Here is a 24,169-nt window from a genome sequence, read left to right on the forward strand (position 1 = left end):
TTCCACCTGTGTCCCCTTTACCTGTGTATATATTGTGGTAGCTTCCTCCTGTTCATTGTCAGTTCGTTGTCTTACTATGACCCACGTTCCTGATTACCTCACGGACTTCCCACGGATCTACCTCATTGATCACTTGCTAGTTTTCCTCGAAAGAGTATATTTGTTTTCCTTGTTTTGATTACTGTGCAAAATTCCAGTAAAGTCTTTATTTTTTGAGAACACTATCTGTGTTGTGCAATTTAGTTCATGCCTCAGAGTCTCTCCTTGACACAATGCAGTTTTGATAACTTGACTTGACTAACATTACTTTTTTAAATATATGTTTTTTAGATGACTTTACTGATTTTTGTTTTTTCTGCAACCAAGATACTTTCAGATACAGTTTGTTGTCTGAAAACTTTACAACAGGTAGAATGTCAGTCACTGTGTAACACTTCTATTTTCTTAAAGACTGTGACTCTAAAAGGCAAGTTTGTGATTTCAACACTTTTTTTACTGACACTAGGCAGATTTAGGCTTTTTTCTCTTGCCAAGATACTTTTAGACACACTTTGAGGTATGCAAAACCTTAAAACTAGAAAATGAAGTACATTGTCTGATTAGATTTTTTCTTAAAGACTGTTTCTCTAAAAGGCAAGTTTGTGATTTTAACACTTTTTACGGACACTATGCAGATTTGTGTGTAATTCCTGTTACATATTCTTAAATTTGACCTCTTGCTGCTTGGTTGAAAATGATAGATGAAAAATACATTTTTAAAAAGAGTTAAACAGCGAGGGACATTATACTGGTGAAAAAAACTCTCAATTCTACAGATGACCCCCCACTCAACGCAATAAGTCCCACCCCACTCAGCAAATCATTTAAAACGAAGGACCCCACTAAGACGACCGTTGAAAACTAGCCATGGATCTGGGAAAAACCAAGTCTGATGTAGCCTATACTTATTATCACCAGGATAACGGATATGGGCTTAATGACTGGATGTTACAAAGTAGGGGAGAGGATGTTCCCGAAGAAGAGCTTTCCTCTATATCATATCCATGTAAGGTCTTTAGGACAAAAGAGGACTATGATAACATGACATATGAAGAATATCTTTCTTTAAAAGATGGTATTATAGATAACCTTTATACAATATATCTCATACCACTCGCCAAGATCGCAAACGACAATTAACAGAAAAGAAAAGCAAAAGTAAAGAAAACCGAAGAAAAAGCCAAATGAAAAGGAGAAGAAAAATGAAAAGCAAACGCAGAATGCGAATGAAAAGAAAAGGGACAATAGGACGGAAAACGAAAAAGACAAAAATAAGTTAGGTGAAAAGAAAAAGGAACAAAGTGAAGAAATTTCAACTAACTCTAGAGGGTGGTGTTGTAGAGCCATTACCGGATCATAATAATCTTATAGATCATCTACCGCTAACCGACTGCTGCGAATGTGTTGAGCAAATACCAAAAGCAATGGCAGAGCTTTGCTTCAATATAATGAGAAAAAGCACGATACTATGGAATTGCCCAAATTGGCGACAGTGCCAGAACATGTATTAAAAGACTGTTGGAGGATCTCTATTCTAGTATCGGTTGTCATTACATTATAGGATATGCCAAAACGTGTGATGAGATAGATAAAGCTTTTGAAAACAATTATATGGTACCTGTCCTTACAGCTAAACAAATCATATGCCAGGTATTCAACAGACCACAAGAAGCACAAGAAGCCCCAGAAAGGATTACATTCAGAGCTAATAATGGTGAAACCGAAGAAGAAGCAAAGCAGATTATAATCGTTGCGGGTGAAAGGATAGAGAATTTGCAAGTGATGTTAATGCACTTATCTGATATAAAAATGCATTTGTTTACTTCCAAGAGACCCCTAAACATCTACTTGGGCAGTGTGAATTGAACGATAAACCGATCACTGTAAATGAAACGCGGAGAGAAGCAGCAGTGCAAATCGTTAAGTCTATTATCTTGTATGCACTACGACATTAACTTGGTAAAATTATGTTTTTCTGAAAATGTGTTGAATGTTGTGTTTTCAATTAAACAACCATAACAAATGAAAAAGTGTTTATTTTTGCTTTCATATATACAGGAACAGCAGACTGTAAACAGTTAAGGTGGCACGACTGATTCCATTCTATGATTCTCCCTCCAGCCCAATCAATATGCGGATTGTGGGTGCGAAGCCATGGGTAACCAAGAACCAAAGGGGTTGCAGGGGCGGAAATAACCTTCAGTTGAATTTCTTCTCTGTGATTTCCAGAAATCAACAGGGTTACGGGTTGTGTCTGCTGTGTAACCCTAGAAATGCTTTTACCATTTAAGGCATAAGCAGCTGCTTGGCTAGTTCAAAGTCCACAAAACTATCCTCAGCACCAGAGTCAATGAGGGCAGAGAGGGGCAAGGTCTGAGAGTTAGCACAAAATCTGGCAGGAATCAGAAAACGGCTCAAAGTTGGGGCTACAATAAGTGTAGGTTGCGGAATCGTCAGGACCCCCAATTTCACTGACGAGCCCCTGCGTTTGGGCGGACAGGACAACCAGAAAGGATATGATAGCTTTACCACAATACAGGCACTCTCCAGACCTCAAACGTCGAAGGCGCTCCTCAGGGGATAATCTGGCGCGTCCCAACTGCATTGCTTCCTCCTTAGCAAAGGTGGGCACGCGAGGTGGTGAAGTGTAGCCAGATGGTCTGGACAGGGAGGGGGCAAACTTGGGTGAGATGTTTGGCTTACTTGGAAAAGCAAAGGGTGAACGCTGCGCTCGCTCCGCCGGCACTCCCACAGCCGGCTGTCAAGATGAGACACCAAGGAGATTAAGTATTGGAGATCAGCAGGCTCATCTCTTGCTGCCAGCTCATCCTTCAGTTTATCCTTCAATCCCCTAACAAACACAGCCCTTAAAGCCGCCTCGTCCCATCGGGCTTCTGCCGCCAGCGTGCGAAACTCGATAGAGTAATCTGCAACGGTTCGAGTCCCTTGTTGTAAATTTAGCAGACGACTATCAGCTGAGCCAGAGTGGTCGGGGTGATCAAAAACAGAGGAAAAATGATCAGAAAAAACTCCAAAGGAAAGAGTGTCGTAATCCACAGAAGAACTCAATGCTTCGGCCCAGGTTAAAGCTCTTCCATGAAGCAAACTCAACACATAGTTAATCTTAGTCACCTCAGAAGAAAAAGACAAGGGGCGCTGGCGAAATACCTTGCTGCATTGAAACAGAAATCCTCTGCATTTCTCCACCTCCCCATGGAGAGGCTCAGGGTCGGCAATGGGAAAATCCCGGCATGGAGTGGAATCCAGAGGTGGATTGGAGAGGGCAGGAAATGCAGCAGAAGACATCAGGGTTGAGATTTGAGCAGCAAGGTTCGAGACGTGTAGTGCCATGGACTGATTGCTGTCAACTAAGGCTCGGATCATCTGCTCATGTTGGCCCAGAAGATTTCCCTGATGAGAAAGGGCGTGCTGAACAGCGGCGGGATCTGATCCAGTGTCAGCGGAGTTCATTTGGACCAGTTCATACTGTTACGCTCTCCACAAACTTACAGGATTGAACTCACAATGCTGAACACCAGGAAGAGGAGACAGAGTTTATGAGGTAAAAAAGGTTTATTAACCAAAAAACCCTTCAGGAGACAAAAAGAGGGATTAGATGTCCACTTAATCCTGGGCCAGGGTTTATCACCAGTGGAGGTGCGGAGATCGGTTTGCATTTATAAAGAATGCACAAATGTGTTTAATCGTTAATGTCAGATATGTACTAAGTAAATACATTTGTTCCTGCTCAAGATTAGATTCAACTTTATTGTTATTGCACATATTACAGGTAGCCTACTGAGACAAAGAAATGCAGTTTAGCTTCTAATAGGGCTGCACGATATTGAAAAAAACTGACATTGCGGTTTTTTGTTCCCCTGCGATATATATTGCGTTTTTTTTAACCTGTTAAGCCCCAAGGTCCCGGCGGGTACTTTACTTATTTTTTTCACGACACTGTGTCTCAGGGGATCTTAATATTTAAGAACCTATTAATGTGTTATACCAGATTAACGGAAATAATCTCAGCTAATTGACGATACAAACCATTTTTACCAAAACAAAACACAAGTCTCATAAGAAGCATCTAAATGACCCCTGAGGGAAAAATGCTAACGGACTTTGGCACAGAACTCAAGATAAAAGTACCCTTATTACTTATCGTAGCTGCACATACAAGATATCCGATTAAAGCTGAGGTTCCACAGATTATTTAGGTATATAGTATCATCACTGAGTCATCCGAACTCGCGACAGGGGAAGCAAACACAGACATCACAACACGTACCTTTTACGGAGCTTCTAGGGAGATCGTCTCACCGTAGCTGTCAATCTGATCAAAAGACTTGTTCAATGCCATTAAAACGAGAAAAAACGCGGCTGAATCGGTTAATCCATAGGTTTTTAACGTCTCTGTATAAAAAATTTATTTCATTTATAATCCATAATTCCATTTTTATGTAAAAATCGCAGAGCAAAAGTTAGCTGCTAATGGTAGCCACCAGAGTGGCTGCTGCTTCCGGTCTTGGCTATGCAGCAGTCTAATCAACGCACTCTCACTCCCTAAGCGTCCAGGAGCGACGTTTGGTCAGTGTCCGTGGCGTCCAGTTGTGACGCTCCTAGGCTCCTTCAGCGTCATAAAGGGACGCAAATAGCTTTCAACTGATTGCAATGTATTCCCATCTGCGGCGGGATTTGACGCTCATGGAAGCACGGCATTCGTTTGTGTCGGCTGCCCTTAAAGGCAATGTGAGCGTCCATTCCCATTGGATAACGGAGAATTGTACACCCGGAAGTAAGTATTCCTCTTACTGTCGATTGATTTTACAGTGATATCTGCACTACTCATCGACTAAAAAACACCAGATTATCCTTGTTAATTATACAACATTGATTGGTTTAAATTGTGTGCAATGCTTTTGTATTTTTCCCCTTCGATTCGGAGAAACAAATGTTTTTTCTGAGTAAAGGATGGCAGAAGACAGACCCAGAATCCCCAGCTATCGTTTGGACTACACCATGTGCTCTGTTTGACAAACCCCGTGATAGTCCTCAAGCTCTGTGATTGGAGAGTGTGCTCCGAGGGTTACGCCGATTCTCGAACAGCACTTGAAATGGGATGGAACCATGCACGGCAGACTGTCCAAAACTGGATTTGAACGGGTCCACCGCGTCCCCCCCCCCCCCCCCACCCCATCCCCAGAACTACACATGCTGGCTATTCTGTTTCGCAACATGTTCTCTATCTATGGCACGTCTCTACTGGGAGTTGTAGTTTTAAAAGACGTTTTCGTATTTCCCATAATAAGAAGTTGCCAGTATTAAACTGTGTACATCCCTGGAGGTTTAGGGGATAGGAAACACTCAAATTTAAAACATATAATTAATAAATGGGTGAAAATTGCTTGTGCCCATAATGGGCAGCATTAATATATATACACACATGCCAGCTAAGGTCAGAAGAGCTTTATTTAACAGCTGGTCTTATGTTTGTGACCCCTGTTGTTAATTGATAACATTACATTACATTAATTGATAAGCCTGAAACATGCACTTGTCAAGGTTCAGAGGCAAATTTTGCAAATATGGCAGTAGCCATCGATCAGCTTAAAATAAGATATACTTTATTGATCCCAAGTTGGAACATTTGCGTTACATCAGCATGTGTAACAGTTGTAAATATGCAGTGGTGTTTATTTGTAAATAAATTTGTGTTTTATATTTAACAATTCTGTGTTCTTTATTTATTGATTGTTCAATACCTGACAAGGCCAGAGATGAAATATCTACATACATCTTATAAGAGTATAATACATTATGTATAATATCAGTTAAAATAAGTGCTTCAACATAGTTAACATTGCTGGAGGTATGCACAAATATTGATAGATGTCTTGTAATGCACTATTGAGGAACCTGCGACCCAAGTTTTTCATTCAATGCAGAACTACACCATAGTTGTGTAGACCTATATGATACGATGATATACAGTCTTTAATTAACTATTAGTAGAGAATAACGAGTAATGAATATACTTTATAGGGATCCTATTAATATCTAATAATAAAAATAATGAAATTCAATAACATGCTTTAACCACTAGGTGTCCCTTTATATCAGCTGTGCACCTTTATGGTGTAAATACAGCCTATCTACCAATTGGATCAAATATAAAAGTCAGCCGAATTAGTGTTGATACTGCAAGGAGACGTATTGTGTGAAAAGAAATGTAAGATGTTGTTTAATGGCTGATATATTTATGATCCACGTCACGTTTTCAGTTCCTCATGTTTGTCTATAAGTCTTCTCATCAGGGCTCTATAAATACAGAACTACGGCAGATATGTAATATTTAATGCAGCCGAACCGTGTATTACAATGCCGTTATGTGATGACTTTCAAAGAGAAAAGCAAGCACACTCGGAATAAAGTATTATTTTATTTTAAAAAAAGTTTTCGGTCTGTTTCCGGTATTTGTTAATGACGATGTGCTGTGAGATGTGAGACTGAAATTGCACAGGGGAAAATAACGTAGGCTATCTTTAGATGCGGATTTTGTTAAACTAATATGTTTGCGCTGTGGACCAACACTATACATTGACGGGGAAGGGGGTAGCAATAAAGATAACACCATTAAACAGTTACACAACATAACAGAAATAATATCGATAGCAGCGTCCCTAGCAACCACCTTGGTAACAATGAAAACGTCGCGATTTCCTGAAGTAATCTTCGTAATAACTAGCAAACTAAAGATCATGGACATCCACTGCACACATAATCTGAAATAACAACTCATATTTCTCGCATCAAATGACATCAAAACGCATTTTAATGGCCAAACTAAATTTAAAATTGGCATTTTCCACCGAGAATAAAACGAAGTTCGGCCATGTTTTCTTTTTCTGCAGGGAGAAATTTGAAGATCACGTGACATAGCCATTAGAATGAATAGTGAAAAAAACGGGGTTTGTCAAACAGAGCACATGGTGTAGTCCAAACGATAGCTGGGGATTCTGGGTAGTGTAGTGTCTTCTGCCATCCTTTACTCCGAAAAAATATTTGTTTCTCCGAATCGAAGGGGAAAAATACAAAAGCATTGCACACAATTTAAACCAATCAATGTTGTGTAATTATCAAGGATAATCTGGTGTTTTTTAGTCAATGAGTAGTGCAGATATCACTGTAAAATCAATCGACAGTAAGAGGAATACTTACTTCCGGGTGTACAATTCTCCGTTATCCAATGGGAATGGACGCTCACATTGCCTTTAAGGGCAGCCGACACAAACGAATGCCGTGCTTCCATGAGCGTCAAATCCCGCCGCACATACATTGCAATCAGTTGAAAGCTATTTGCGTCCCTTTATGACGCTGAAGGAGCCTAGGAGCGTCACAACTGGACGCCACGGACACTGACCAAACGTCGCTCCTGGACGCTTAGGGAGTGAGAGTGTGTTGGTCTAATACACACATTACCAAATAAGGAGTGAGAGTGACACGTAGCCAAAACCGGAAGCTGCATACACTCTGGTGGCTACCATTAGCAGCTAACTTTTGTGCTCCGATTTTTACATAAAAATGGAATTATGGATTATAAACAATTGCTTCAAAGCCACAGATACATTATTAACCTATGGATCAACCGATTCAGCCGCGTTTTTTCTCGTTTTAATGCCATTGAACATGTCTTTTGATCAGATTGACAGCTACGGTGAGACAATCTCCCGTAAAAGCTCCGTAAAAGGTACGTGTTGTGATGTCTGTGTTTGCTTCCCCTGTCGCGAGATCGGATTGCTTAGATACTATACTTAAATAATCTGTGGAGTCTCAGCTTTAATCGGATATATTGTATGTGCAGTTTCGATAAGTAATAAGGGTATCTTTTTCAACAAAAAAAAATGAATACAACCGCACGTCCCTGCGGTGTGAATATCGCGCATGCGCATATCGCGGTTATCGCCATGACCAGGGCCGTATCTACCATTGAGGTCACCGAGGTCCGGACCTCGGTTATATTTTCCGAACAGTGTATATAACAAAACTTGTGAAATAACGGCATTAAACGGGGTTCTTTGTAGTACTTCCATTTACTGACGAAGGGGGCGCTGTTGCGTAATTACGCAGCCCCGATCAAAGCAAACAGAAGAAGACCACATGTATCAACAAACCACAGCAGCCCGGGCTTGTATCGTTGCAGCGGAGGAGATGAGGTATCTGAGTTCAGCGAGCTGCTTGTGTTTCTGTTCCTCACAGGACATCATATGAACAGCAGATCCTGTGTGAACGCTCTACGTTAGTCAGTGGACGTCTGACAAGATGCACACTAACTTATATTGCTAGGCTATAGGTTAGGCTAGCTAGGCTAGGCTATAGCCTATAGGCTATAGGCTATACTTTGGTTTAAATTGCGTGAACAAAACAGACTTAAATTTAAAAAATAATGCAAACAAACAAGTTAAATGAACTAAATTGCTGAATCGCTTTTAATTCACTGGCAGGAGCGACAAGTGAGGAGGAGCAAACATTTAACAACGAGGGAGAGATTGAACAAAGAGAAAGAGTGGAGGACAGAGAGAGTAATGGAAGAGAGGGTGCAGGTTGTGGAAAGGAGAGAGACATGGACATGGAGACTGAGGGAAATAGCACAGGAGACACAAGGGGACAAGAGAGACCAAATACCAGTACTAGTATGGTAGACCAGGCCGGAAGAGAGGTGGCAAGAATAGATGAGAGAGAGATGAGGAGTGAGAGAGCTGATAACGGTCAAAGAGAGACAATTCTACATGAATTTGATCCAGCCAAGTATAAAAATAAAGCACTAACTGATGAAGAAAAGTACTGCCTTCTCAAAAATAAGTGGTTCAAACATGAACATAATTACCCCAAAACAAAGTTCGGTGAAAAGCAATTACGCTATTACATGAAGTGGGAGGAGAAATATCCTTGGCTAAGATATCCTGTTTCAGAAGATTCCACCTATTGTTCCATTTGTATGTCGTTTAGTAAAAAACAAACAAACACAATCTTCATAAATGACGGATTTCGAGACTGGAAAAATGCCATTGGAGAGAAGCGGGGCATCATTTCTAACCACAGTTGTAGTCCAGCACACCTACATGCCTCGGAGCTGGCTGAGAATTTTCTGTCAGTAGCCCAAGGGCAACAGAAAAGCATTAATTCTGTTCTGAGTGATGCATATGCAGAGAAGGTTGGAAGGAATCGCAAAGCTCTACTTTCCATTATTGATGTTGTCATTAATCTGTCAAAGAGGAACATAGCACTGCGTGGTAACTGGACAGGAGAAAGTGAAGATGGCAACTTTAATCATTTCCTCACCTGGAAGTCTGCATTTGATCCCACACTGAAACATCACCTTGAGACAGCAGCCAAAAATGCCAAATACATTTGTCCAGCGATTCAGAATGAATTAATTGCATGTTGTGAATCTGAGATTCGGGAGGACATTGTCAAAGAAATTAAAAAAGCCAGGTTTTTCACAGTCCTTGCAGATGAATCAATGGATGTGAGCGGGATAGAACAGCTGTCTATCTGCATTGGCTACATTAACCATGTTAATGGAGCCGAAATATGTGAGGAGTTCTTGGGTTTCTGTCCTCTTGCCAAACAAGATGCTGCTTCAATTACAGAAGCAATTCTCTCTCAGTTGGAGAAGTGGGGTCTCGAGATTGACTATCTCAGAGGACAGGGTTATGATGGCGCCAGCGCAATGAGTGGGCATGTGAGTGGAGTACAGCAACGCATGAAAGAGCTTCAACCCCGGGCCCTTTTCACACATTGTCGAAGCCATGCACTCAATCTTGTGGTAGTCCATGGATGTTCTGACAACCCCCTTGTTAGAAACACCATGGCTACCATTGAGAATATAGCAGTGTTTTTCTCAGCATCTGCTGTCAGAAAACACATGTTACAAGAAGAACCAACAGGAAGCATGGAAACACACGCAAGTGTCAAAAGGAAAACAGGAGGTATACCACTCATGTCGGACACACGCTGGGGCTCCAGAGGGAAGACGGTGGGTGCTTTCCTGGATCACTTCAAATCAGCCCACTCTGCACTCACAGATTTGGAATCAAGAACATCATCAAACGCAAACAAGGCTAACAACCTACGACACAGTATGGAGTCCTTTGACACAATTGTCACGGCTGTCACAACTCACAAAATTCTAGGCTACATCCAGCCGTTGACTAAAGGGTTACAGTTACCTAATATTGACCTTATAACCGCATACACAGAGGCCAGAGAGGTGGCTCAGGTAATTTCTACTCTAAGGAATGAGGAAGGATTCTGTGATATTTATGCACAGTCAATAGAACTGGCCAGCACCATAGATGTGGTTCCATCAAAAAAGCGAGTTACCAATAGGCAGCAAAACAGAGCGAACACACCCTCACAGTCAATCGAAGAACACTACAGACTCAATCTGTTCTATCCTTTTATTGACCATGTGACAAGCCAACTGAACACCAGGTTTGTGGAAAACTCTGAGCCAGCCATGCTTGCTACATACCTGATTCCTTCAGCTTTGTCCAGACTCACAAAAGACAAGCAAGAAATGATGGTGTCATGGTACAGAGAAGACCTACCTCAGCCAGACTCCATTGACCAGGAGATTCACAGATGGAAGGTAAAGAACCAACCTCCAACACTCCTGGTATTGACGGCAAAAGACACATTGAATATTATAAATGTTCAATACTACCCCAACATCCACTGTATCCTCTCCATCTACCTCACACTTCCAGTGACCACCTGTTCATGTGAGAGGTCATTCTCTGCCTTGAGGCGGCTGAAGACCTGGCTGCGATCCAGCATTGGTAATGACAGGCTATCAGGACTTGCAATGATGCATGTGCATAGGAACAGAGCACTGGATCCTGAAAAAGTCCTCAAACGCTGGGATGCCTCTGGACACAGGCGTATAGTTTTGGCATTTGATAGAAAATGAGATGACATGATAATGGTTAAAAATGTGGCACTTCAAGAAGACTTAATTAAACCCAAAACATTGTCCTCTCTTCAAATGATGCCACTGCCCTCACCATGAGAAAATGAACGCGCAAAACACAAAAACATAAAATATTGATGTAAATAGTTTCTTAAATAATTTTGTTTACTTGAACAATTGAATTAAACATTGGAAAATGAATGTTGACAATGTTTTGTGATCATTTTAGCCTCTTCTGCATGTCCAGATCATTAATAGTAACAATCAACTGATTCTTATGCATTACACTTTCAAAAATAATTTATATTGCAGCCCACTGACTTGGTTTGAAATCAATATATTATCCAATTTTGGACCCCCCACAGGACTTAAAAAGCACCTAACTAGATCATGAAAATCCCAAAAATCTCGGGGGAATAACCCCCCCGAACACCCCCAGAAGGTTTGGACCTCGGTATTTAGGAAATCCTGGATACGGGTGTGGCCATGACATGGTATATCGTTCAGCCCTAGCTTCTAACCAGGGGTGCAAAAAGCAGTAAAGTGAAGAGTAATGTACACAATCTACAGAATAAAATATAGAATGAATTGAATGATGAATAAACAGTGAGGAGGGGTATGAATCATGGTATGAATACACTAGATAATACACAGCAGCCTATGAGCAGTATGAACAGTGTGTATGAATATGCTAAGATATATAAAGTATGAAAACGGTAAGCAGTGCAAGTATAAAATATATTGTAGTGCCGAGAGATAGGGAGTCGGAGGCGGTGCAATGAAGGTGCAAAAGGGTACTTTATTTAAGAGCTGTTGTCCGGTTGCAGTCCGGGAAGAAGAGAGTGAAGAGAGGAGGGCACACAACATAGAAAACACATAACATGTCCGTGTGGGAACAATACCCCCAACTGTAGTTCCATGTATGAATTATGTACCCAGTGTATAAATAGGTGGTCACCACAATATAGATATTAATTTCATGATAAACATTGTGGAACAATGATGAAAAATGTGAATGGAAGTGGCGACGTAAAACTGACACAAAACAACAACAAACTTTTGCCGAGCCAATTGGAGAGTTTCATCAGCAGCACGGGGTAAAAACCACCAATGAGTGCTCAGCTCGAGATACCAGCGAGTCGTTTCCCATCAAGCATTTAGCTTCCGCAGCCCGTGGAGAGAAACTGCGCCGCCTCGCCGCGCCTCGCCTCGCTCTCAAGTCTGCGGGCATCTTTGTCCCGCGAGATTTCAACGTCTCACGTAGGCGAGCCTCCAGAGCAAGTCGGACAAAATGACTAACCATCATGCAACGCACTAGCAAGACGTTGATCGCAATTGCGCAGGTCTGCGCAGGTCTCCCTTGTCTCAAACAAGCCTAATAACAAACACAAAACAAAGGGGAGAAGAAGGAGGGAGAACTGCAAATCCTCACACTTTACTTACTAATTTACTCACGGTAAAAAAATGCACTACCTATTCCATTGGCATGAAGGTGGAATCTACACTGCACAAACATATAAATGCAACACTTTTGTTTTTGCTCCTATTTTTCATGAGATGAACTCAAAGATCTAAAACATTTTCTATATACACAAAATAACCATTTCTCTCAAATATTGTTCACAAATCTGAACAAATCTGTGATAGTGAGCACTTCTCCTTTGCCGAGATAATCCATCCCTCCTCACAGGTGTGGCATATCAAGATGCTGATTAGACAGCATGATTATTGCACAGGTGTGCCTTAGGCTGGCCACAATAAAAGGCCACTCTGAAACGTGCAGAGTGGATGGGCCCAGGCCCACCCACAGGCTGCTCCAGAGCCACTATTTCAAGCATGCTACGTCATCGAGTGCGGCCGAAGGACTGTTCCAATGTCCAGTATACTTGGAATTCTACCGAGCCTGGCATACTTCGTAGCGAGAAATGTTGAGGCTGCATATGTGTAGACTCCGCGGTCTTAAATCCCCACAATGCTTTGCGCACGGACCAATTTCCCCAAATCTGTGGCAGAAAATGTAAGGCGGGGCCTCTCATATGACGCACACTTGCTCGCCTGTTCCACTCTTCGTTTTCCGAATACCAGGAAGTATTCTTGCCTCGCTTCTGAAGCAAATGACTCGGAAGACATGTGCTACCAAGCAAGTGTACTCGACATTGAGAAACACCCACTGTCTGTGACCAATTCATGTTATGTCCCTGGTCTAGAGGAACCTAGACATACCATGAAATGCACACTCGATACTCAGTCAGTGACATCGAAAATCTAATGTTTTAATTTCATCCGATGTGAGATAAATGGCATCATAATAAACAAAAACTTCTGAACAAAAAGAACCCTAAACTAACCTAACCAAATCCAAACAAAAGACAAGCTTCTTAGCTATCACCTACCATCAAAACATGAGAAAGCGGGGACCCATATTAAAATAAAATGGGCTTTTCACTCCTACTACAGCTGGCTTCTTTTAGCTCAACAATTCAAAAATGTTCACAGATTACTTATTACAGTAATTTCCTTAAATCTAATTTAAACTAATGGTGCCAAATAGGCCTTTACCAAAACGTCCTCCCATCATTTCAGCGCATTTGTTTACATTGAATCCCATGGCAGTGAAAAGGCGAGTAAAGCGGGGGAATGTATTCCAGAGACCATTGATACCTATACATTGATACCTATACATTTACAAACCTATAACAGACTACAGAGCAACATTTTTACAGATAAAACTAACAATAAAATATGATAAAGATAGGTAATGACAATCATAATAATGATCTCTCAAACACTTGAAATATTGTAGAATTATTTATTTATTTTGATTAAATGTGGTCAGTTTAAACTACTTAGTGATAGTTAATACAATTCAAAGGAGGTATTACATGCAGAAAGTCTGACACAAACTTGACAAGTCACTCTTCAACAAAGCAACACTGGAACACATTTCTAGAATATGAAGACATTTTTGAATATAAAGAAAAATCATTAAAAGTTAAGAGATAATCAATCCAGAGAATATGCTGATCAAATTTGCTTGGAACTTGGGCTATGTTGTGATTTTTAAAAGGGTATTTGCAATTTGCAATGGTATTTTTTCAAAAAGATATAATTATATTCTGTCGACTTACTGGCATAAAGCAAACAGGCTCATAAAGGATCCCTCTGTATCTCGATTATTAAAGAGGCCCAATACGTTTTTATTCTGATTTAAAACTTAAAAAACACTTAACTTGAATATGCTATATAAATCACATGCATACAAATATAACAGGTAGTAGCTTCTTTCCAGTATATACTTAAAAACTGAATATTAATGTATTCCCTTTCTCTCCGCTAATATTAAGCAAAATGTAGCAGACAGCTAAGGGTCTCACATTATGATCATTATAAAGCCACACTATTTTCCATCAGCGCTGGATCCATGTATGTGTATGGGATATCCAGACCAATGTTTCTGTCTATGATGTCTGCACTTAACACTTCAAGCTCTTCTTGAAAATCCTTTATCAGCTGACAGGGAATCTCCTCACTGAAATGCTCCTCTGGGAACTGGCCGAGAGGGACCTGATGAGATCAATGATACATTCAAAAATAAAAGTTCAAAAGTATTTCAAAACAGATAATTGACAATATAGTGTGCAGTTGTTGTAATCACAAGTTTTTTCAGGGCTCAAAGAGGGTATTCAGAAAACCAAACAGATCATGAATTTTAGCCATGCCTCATACCCCTCTATTCCAGCCCTGTTACAAAAGTGCTGATTCTGGGTCTGTAGCTTCAAATGTAACCCGCTCCTTTGGAGCGTGGCCAGCAGTGAGCTGTGTGAAGAAAAGAGTGTCTACTCAGCAGAAACTCAGCTCAATGCTGCCGTGATTAAACGCCATTTAATGTTCCAAACCACATCAAGGATTATTTCTGAAACAGTATGGAGCTCAAATGCTTTTTCTCTTGCGGGTTTACCACAAGGTGAGTACCTTTTACATCCGGCTTCTTCACACATATTCTCTCCAGTACAGCGTTAGCTCTGAGTGTTAGCGATGCTTGCTAATGTAAACACTGACCATATTACTTCCAAAACACGTCGCTCATTGTTTCTGATACAGCAACATTTCTAATAGGGGACGATAGGGCCTTGGGCGGAACGTTGCCAGAAGTTCAATGTAAAGCCGGCCCACATTTTACTAATGTCGTCATGACCGAACCAAATCTGGATCAGCTCCGTTGTACCCCCGTTTTTAGAGATGTGGGTAAGGAGGAAAAGAGAGAGGGTTGTATTTTCGGACACTTCATGAGTCTCCTTACAAACAGGGGACACATTTGTTTATAAAAGTAATCAAAAAGTTCATTTTGCATAATAGGTGACCTTTAATGATGTTTTTATTATGTGTGTACTTGAATTTGAGTAACAACTTTTTTATTGAAATATTGGGTACTTACAAAGTCAAACGGAGGCTTGCTGAGTAGCCACAAGGCGGCCATTCCCTGAGCTGATGTACCGATGTCAGGCAGTGTGTTCAGCATCGTGGCCTCGCTTGTTGTCCCCTTTGTGGTTGGTGGGGCAAGTTGCAGGGAGAAGGGACTGTTGGGCATCCAGCCACCATAGTCAAACTGTGATGAAATGAATAATTGATTAATACTTTTTGAAGCCAGGCCATGTCATTATTTTGATAACAGTCCACTACTTTGACACACTAATGTTCAACAATTGAATGTATTGTCATAAATGTGGATACAAACAGAGAGATGAATGGACCCAAGATGATTCATACTAATGACATTGGAGATCATCTGACTTTTTCTTAAACACCACCATAAGGTTTAACGTTCTTAGTTTCAAGAGAAATACCTCAATAACTTTCTGCTACATTGCCAATACATTTTTCTTTAGACATTCAAGTTGAGCTCAGGATAAACAGTGATGAATGTGGTAGCGCAAACATCAGATTATCGTTTTTATTTCTCCAGTAGTTTAGTTTCAGGCTATATAACTGAAAAACTAAGCACTTCCTAAACCTCAGCTATACTTTGCAATAAACCAAAGTGTTCATGTTTTTATGTGATAAACACAAATTGTGATGTGTGTAAATATCATCCTTGTCTCAACCACACCAAGGTGGCGATTTTTTGGCATGCTAGCGATTTCTACAATAGCAACTTTAAATGAACATCCAAAGTATTAAAAGATCTCACCTGGCCATCGTTCACAGCTGAGTGCTGTGCTGAGCAAGTGAAGACCACCATCGTGACAAACTTCACCAACTCAGTCACAGAGCTTAAGCACTGTGGAATTCCTGAAAATTAAAGGCAATAGGCGTTACTGAAAGAAGTCAAAATGGGTACATGTTACTTTCCTAAATAATGGAAATGTATCCCTATTGAATGTTTCTGTAAAACCTACCTGTGATTTCTTGGGAAAGGAATCCATGTTCCAAAATGTCAGAAAACCACTTCTGTAGTTCTAAGTCGTGCTGGACCTGCTCATCACTCTTGTAGTAGAAGCTGAGCACTCCCTCCACAAACCTGTAATACAGAATCTTAAGTTTTTATAAACTACAACACTTATCTTAATAATGGTTACACCACTTTACAATGCAACCCTTTCTGAGGCATTTAGTTATTGCTCTTTCTACAAGTTTACATCAATACTTTGAAATCATTCTGGTTCATATCACAAAGCAAATGAAAAGGGCAAAACAGTTTCATCCCGGAGATGCTCCCTTCTGTGGAAACATAGGAAATAAGCATGAAATAAATTGACACATAAGAGAGAATATGCAATAAACTTTGTTAACAAGAGGTTTGGGGGTTTGTTGAGGTTTGATTATTGTTTTGCTTATTCAAATGTAAACAATTGTTTCTGCTAACTTTTTGAGTTATTTTCAATGTGTGAAAGAAGCTTGTTTATTGTGCTTATTGCCACATAGATCTTCCAAACATTATTTGGTAAACATTTGCCTAAACTTGGCTCAGTAACTTGTGTGTTTTCTTTAATATGTAAAACTCATCTCTGCTTGTTCACGTGGGAACTGGAATGACTTGCTGGCATTAGTTACTTGTGACAGGGGAATTAATTAAACTAAACCAGGAACCTCACATTCTATCTAGATGTAGATTTATGTTTTTCTCAAAAAATGTTGTTGCTCATCTAAAGTACAATCACTTGGCAAAACATTTTAAAAATAGTTAGATTGTTAAACAAATTACACTGTTTTGTATTATCACATTGCCAGTGCCAGAGGTACCTCTGAATGATATCCCAAAGCTTGAGTCCGTCATCCATGTAGTAGTAGTTTGGCACATCCTCCATCCCACGCTCAGCAATGTCGTCCGGCATGCAGAGAGACTTGTAGGTGATTGAGGACATGGATCTCTGCAGGATTGTGAACAGAGCCTCACCGCCAGAAGCGGCATACTATAGAGAACAGTCAAATATGTGATGAATAAAGTTAGAGGCAAACACTATACATGACATGAAAACAGAGTAGGTAATGGTTTTCTGATCATATTGGTCCTTTCGTACCTTGTTAAAAAATCCACTTTCAGATATTAGAAGATTTCGAGCCATTAAGTTGATCTGCAGAGTGTAGCGAGTGTGAGGTACGAGGAGCTGAGGTAAAGAGGGAACTCTGTAAGCAACATTATTTCATTCAAACCATGTGAGCCATGTTGATTACACTGTACATGTATCAGTGTTAAACAAAACTGGAAGAAGATACAAAAATCAGCAGATTAAAAAAGTGTATATATATATTAGTGCTGTCAAAATTATCGCGTTCACGGCGGTAATTAATTTTTTGAATTAATTGCGTTAAAATATTTAACGCATTTAACGCGTGCAGAATTGCCCGCCCCATACGTGCCACCAGTGGCAGCGCCAGGGTATGAATGGGGTAGGCTACACCCATACCAAGAAATGGCTTAGCCCCACCATGAAAAATGATGTTAAAGTAAGCAAAATAAAGTCTGCCAACTCGCGCGGAGTAAATTGCACAGACAGCAGTTAGTAAGATTGATTTCAGTAGCCACAGTTTTGAAAACTTTTGTCACGTAGTGATCGTCTTCTCAATAGAACATCTTTGATAACGGCGTGGTGTTGTTGCAGGAAGTCCCGACGGAGAATAATTTTGCTGTAGTACAGGGGTGCACATAACTGGTACGCAGGTTATGTGCGTAATCTGAAATGCGTACCGTCACTTGTGTCACAAAGCGCATTTGCGTACCGACGTACTTGTGAAGCTTTTCCAGAAGGTGGTTAGATCACCGGACGACATAGTCGGTCTCCGTGTGCACAGACAGGCTGATGTTAACGTCGGTCTGTACAACGGAATTGTGCCAAAACTACGCCAACCGGCTGCGGAGGGAGACTCCCCCCCCTTCACTGGAGAACTGCGCTAAAACAGCTGATCACAACGTTCACACTCTGTGGTCACGAAGTACTCCACTAGCCGCCGCCGCCCCCCCCCTCTGTCGACTTTCCTGAAGTACTCCCCCGTTGATAGAAATCAACACGTAATGAATTAAGACCCCACGGTTTGATGATTGATAGGTGTGTGGGTTGTCTTTCATTTTGACATGCAGAACAATGTTATAATAAACATAGATACTGTATGTTAAATGGATATATCCGCCTTCTTTCATTTATCTTTCCATTCCCACAACAATATACATAAATAAATGGCATATTTTGGACATAGTTCGAATGGTGATTAATCATGATTAATTAATTTTTAAGCTGTGATTAATCTGATTAAAAATGTGAATCGTTTGACAGCCCTAATATATATATATGTATTTTTTTTAAAAACTAAAGTAATTTCAGTATTCTCACTTACCTTGTAGAGTGGATGCACCATGGGCACGTTGAGCAGCAGTGACACAGCATAAACCTCAGCCAGCAGATGAGTGCGCAGCAGGTGAACATTTAGTTGATGCTCGCTGGAATCTGCACTTCTCACAAACATCTTGGCCATCAGCCAGTCGTACTCAGAGTCAGTAGGAAGGAAGATGGGGTTGTCCTCTGCTGGAGTCTGCTTCAGCTGTACGGGGAGAAATAGGGATGAAGTTCTTTCAATCGATTTGATCCAGTGACAGTTTTGGTCAATAATGCTTAACAATTTGCTTATTTACCATAGGTTTTATACACACAGTCAACTTCAGAACAGTGGCCGTACTTTCTTCAGCCTTACACCAATAGTTGAATGTGTAATTTATCATGTTTTCGACAAAGAAAATTGGAAGCAGGCAACAAATTATTGCAAAAAAGTCCTTTAAGATAGTTTTTTCTGTGATTTACAACTTTCCTCTATGTTTGCACACAGCGGTGTAATTTTACTTAAATGTCACCTATTATGCTATATTTGAACAATATATATTATATGGCAATATCTATACAAAACATGTATATGAAGTTTTTTGCTCAAAATACCAAACAGATCATCCATTGTAGCCATTTCTCATACCCCTCTATTTCAGCCATGTTACATAATTGATGATTCTGTGTCCAGCCCTTTAAATGTAAACAAGCTGCTGCTGGCCACGCCCCTTTGGAGCTGCTGGCCACACCCCTTTGGTGCTGTTGTCACGCCCCTTTGGAGCGTCCGTCCGCATGCAAGCAGTGAGCTCTGTGAAGAGAAGTCCGTCTACCAGCAGAAACTCAGCTAAACGCTGCCGTGATTAAACGTCACGTTCCAAATCAAGCAATATTTCTGAAACACTATGGAGCTGAAACACTCTCTCTTAAGGCCCTGACACACCAAACTGACCGTCTTCTGCGTCTTGGCCAAAAAGTCGCACTGGAACACACCGCAAAGACTTCAGCCGACGGCCAAGTAGCACGTACGAACTGCGCATGCGTGAGTGGCAATAACTCTCCTTACCAGCAGGCGGCGGTAGTGTGTATTCGTCATACAAAAGAGGCAACAACCTGAAGACAGACTGCGTGATAACCGAGAGAAGAAGAACAGACTGCGTGATATATACAAACAACAAATAGCGTGTGCGTTCCAGTTTCACTCTCGTCTCACACTCTTAATCATTTGTTTGCGTACCTCACTTCCGTTTCTCTTCTCATGCACTGATTCGCTAAGCTGAACAGCTAATCAGAGTGATTTATTTTGCAGACAGCCTCCGCTCCCGATTGAACATGTTGAATCGGGAGCGGAGGCTGTCGGCACAGCCGAAAAGACACGACGGTGTGGGACACACCAATCTGAGTAGCGCAACAGGACACACATCGACGGCCAGACATCTATCGATGGCCGTAATCGGCTTGGTGTGTCAGGGCCTTTAGGTTTACCACAAGGACAGTCCCTTTTATATCCGGCTTATTTAAACTTACTCTCTCCAGTACAGCGTTAGCTCTGAGTGTTAGCGATGTTTGCTAACGTAATGAAAGACCATATTACTTCCAAAACACAATGCACAATGTGTTTTGGAAGTAAGGTCCTGGCTAGCATTCTTTCTTTTTATTTATGCGTATTTTACTAATCACTCTCCTATTAAACTGTACTTTTAGTTTTTTACTGTCCTATAGTAGCTACACATTGGAATGATTTCTTACCTTATTTTGTACAATTATTTGAAATATATAAATGTGTGCCTTGAAAATATTTGTTTACATAGATGACTAAACCCTTTGAGACCCACTGAGATAACTTAGACTAAAGTTAACTATCTGAACAATCCTTTACCTCACTGAGCTACAAGGTGACACATATTTATGTATAAAAGACATAAAAAGTGCATTTTGCCTCATAGGTGACCGTTAAGCTATATAGCTTACTTCTCTGTACATATGACATCTATTGCATTGAATGTTAGTCCGTCCTTACATCTTAGATGTTAGCTTTATTTGAGCGTGTATCTTACCTGAATAGCAATCGGCATCAGCTTATCAGGTGTTTTCTGGAGCAGGACAAGGGGAGCCATCAGGTACTGCTGCTTCCCATGGACAATGTTTGCTTTCAGTCCATCAAAACGTTTGTAGTCTAACAGGAATATGTTGCCATTCTGTTTTGAGTGAAGATGAGATGTATGTACAGAGTGAAGAACTTCCAACACTACCAAATTTAAAACAAACATGGCTCTAAACTCAATTATGGTCAAAAGAATCACCTTCATTTCATCTGCCAAACTACTCTGACCATCAGGGAAGAGCATCTCATCAGTGACAGGAAAGTTTTCGGGCAGAGCTGTACAACGTCGGATCAAAATGGGGTTGATACCATTTAGGTACTGGTAGCCAAAAAAGGCATCCTCCTTCCAATGTTCCTCTACATATTCTGAAAAAAACAAATACATTTGAAGTTGATTGTTTTTCAGACTTTGGGCTAGAAACTGGGATATTGCGTGTTCAACTGTATATAAAGTTAGGGTTAGGGTTAAACAACAATTAAACATTTTGTGTTGTTTTAAAGTGAGTTATCAGTCTTACTGGTATGTATTTAAATACTGAATAAATAGTTTTCTTATAAGTAAAGATAAAACTCGTTTTTTTAGATTTAGTATTCAGTAGAATCGTATTATATATATATATATATATATATATAAAGGTATATCATTGTACTTGATATCTTAGTGTCCTTGTTGCTGAACACACGATTGACATCATTAATATCAGTCCAGTTGTCCTTGGAGTCAGCGATTCCCTTTAATTTCAACTCAGTCAGCCTAGAAAAAAAGCAACAAGTGACTTTATTATAATGCCCTAAAATGATTTGAGGCAAGTACATATTTTGTAGATTGTTGGATAACAGGACTTGAAGAACTCACGCAGCTTTTCCTGTGAAATCAAACAGTTTGGTCTTGGTGCAGGAGAAGCGGACCTCAGAAGGCAGAGAATCAACATCTTTTGCCTTCATGATGCTGGGTATTCCCTCTTTATACACATCCCAGCTGGGAGTAATAGAGAAGAGAGGTGAGGAGATGAGGACATTCTAGATACTAGTGTATCAGTTTTAGCTTGGAGTATGCAAACACATGACAAGTATTCAATATAGCAACATATTTAGGTCTACTGTATTACATTGTATAAAGCTTGGCAAGTGTCATATATTTGTAATATGTTTGGATGGATTTCAGTTTCGGGATGCATGAAGTTAAAATGTGCATAAGCTCAGAGCGCTCACCAATAGTCTTTCTCTCGCTGATTCAGCTCCTGCTCCCGACTGTCCCTGCCAATAGGAGTGCTGTCGTCAAAGGCTCTCAGAGCTTAAAGAAAGACAGGTTTAAAAAAAGTGATATTCACAGTTGGCATGGATTTACCCTGACTTCCTTATACAGTAGTCCAGCTTGCAGAACTTGTATTCTGTGGTCTGACATTTTTTTACAGGATGTCAGAAAAGCTAATTTCCAAATACCTGTTCCTTCTCTGAAGCTTTGCTCAACGCTGTCTGTGATCCAGCGGTAGATGGGAAAGTTGTACGTTTTGCCATCAGGAGATTCCACTTCAACCTTGGCAGGGAACCAATCGACTTCAGCGAACACTATGGGTTTCTTTTTGACGAGCTTTATCTGAATCAGCTTTCCAATAGAGACAGGCCAGGCCACCTGTAGAGAAGACAGACATTATTTGAAAGCAATTATACATTACATAATTTACATTACATTTAGGTAAATTACTATTCAATCTATTAATTTAATCTCTGAGTTACAATAGTTGTATTCAATCATGTGGTTACAAACACAAAATTGCAAGAGTCAAGCAATAAGTTAACCTAATCAAAGTACAAGATAATAATGTTTTGTGCTAGCTAAGTTCACTCAAGCTTAACCTACTGTAATTGTTATGTTATATCCCTATATCATTTAAAAAGTTGAGTAAGAGTGTTATATTTTTAGAGAGATATTTCTGACTTACTTGTGTACTGGTGAAAGAAATTGGCGCGTTGAGTTTATTGGGTTCACTTTCCCCATCTATGCCCACCAGCTTAATGAAGACGTCATTTGTAGTTACGGCATTGATAGGTGAACCATTGAATACAGTCACTTTATAATTCACCATTTTCCCTCTGGAAAAGAAGAAGAATCCTGTTGATGAGAGAATTATAATAATCATTCCCAGCAATGGTTGCGTTATCTATAAAAAGATTAACCTGAGTTATTTTGTTATCAGAAGGAGAAAGGCAGTGGCACATTTTATTAAAACAACAAATATGAAATGTGTGTCTTACATTACAGAAGCATTGTTCTTACCTGTTCTTGAGACCTGAGTTCCTTTGACGAACTGACCGTTGGATTTTTTCACCACTGTTCCTCCTCTTTTAATACATCCACATATGTGGGTGTGTCCATTAAGTTACATAATAAAACATTATTTCTCATGACTGGTTCACCCACATAACCAGCTTCTCCAGAATTAAAGAGCATTAGGTCAACTACACATACTAGAAATGAACAAATAAATAATTAGTTTTTCCATATTTATATGATAGTTTTATTACAAACAAATGTAATATTAAAGTAGCACATTTGTACAGAAAACTCAATGGCAGCGAAAAAGGTACCAATTACAAGATTGTATTGTTTCCAACAGAAACAGAATGCATTAGATACACGTATAAAATATGTGGTGGTTGTAACAGTTTTTGTTGACATTTTCAAAAATGTATTTAAATGATTATATCCATACTGTATTACTGAGGTTATAGTTAAGGGTGGTGTTTTAAAGTGCACCTATCATGCTATTTGTAGGCATATATTATGGGTCTCAGATATATAAAAATATTAGCGCGTTAATAACGCGTTAACGCCACTAATTATTTTAACGTTCGATTAACGCATGTGTATTTGTTCTCGGCCCGCCCCGTAGTTTCAGAGCCCAAAGGCTTTGATTGATTGATTGATTGATTGAAAAGTTTATTAACAGCTTGTATATTGGGTACAGTACAGTACAGCTCAAAACATACAATTGTTAAGGGGATGCAGACCAGAGAAAGACTTTCGTCTTGTTTACATCAGGGTCCCCCATTTCCAATTCATCATGTCATTTAAGACATATAAGACATATTTGACATACAGATGGCTTATTTACAATTTACATACAGGTGGGTTTTTTTTACATACAGATTGCTTGTTTACAATTTTCATTTTAGATTTCGTTCTAATACATCCTAACCGGACATTTAAGACATACCAGGTCTACAGATATACAGTTAGTAACA

General features: G+C 40.0%; 1 protein-coding gene across 3 annotated transcripts; it reads right to left on the minus strand.

Annotated features, from left to right (window-relative positions):
* Nucleotides 1-13,806: 13,806 nt before the first annotated feature.
* Nucleotides 13,807-23,227, minus strand: LOC117555310 (arachidonate 15-lipoxygenase B-like). 3 transcript variants are annotated; one of them, XM_034230162.1, is made up of 15 exons: nucleotides 23,202-23,227; nucleotides 22,867-23,017; nucleotides 22,367-22,556; nucleotides 22,136-22,217; nucleotides 21,780-21,902; nucleotides 21,574-21,677; nucleotides 21,123-21,289; nucleotides 20,877-21,017; nucleotides 18,842-19,045; nucleotides 17,530-17,616; nucleotides 17,252-17,421; nucleotides 16,408-16,529; nucleotides 16,200-16,300; nucleotides 15,447-15,617; nucleotides 13,807-14,575 (listed from the first exon to the last, which is right to left on the minus strand). In XM_034230162.1, exons 2-15 carry the CDS (start codon nucleotides 23,008-23,010, stop codon nucleotides 14,396-14,398), a joined length of 1,986 nt encoding a protein of 661 aa, XP_034086053.1. In that variant the 5' UTR covers nucleotides 23,011-23,017; nucleotides 23,202-23,227; the 3' UTR covers nucleotides 13,807-14,395. The 3 variants fall into 3 exon arrangements, with proteins under 3 accessions (XP_034086053.1, XP_034086052.1, XP_034086051.1); XM_034230161.1 differs by having other exon boundaries at nucleotides 22,867-23,036; XM_034230160.1 differs by lacking the exon at nucleotides 23,202-23,227 and having other exon boundaries at nucleotides 22,867-23,085.
* Between the last annotated feature and the right edge of the window lie 942 nt (nucleotides 23,228-24,169).

Source organism: Gymnodraco acuticeps, unplaced genomic scaffold (genome assembly GCF_902827175.1).
Source record: "Gymnodraco acuticeps unplaced genomic scaffold, fGymAcu1.1, whole genome shotgun sequence".
Lineage (NCBI taxonomy): Eukaryota > Metazoa > Chordata > Actinopteri > Perciformes > Bathydraconidae > Gymnodraco > Gymnodraco acuticeps.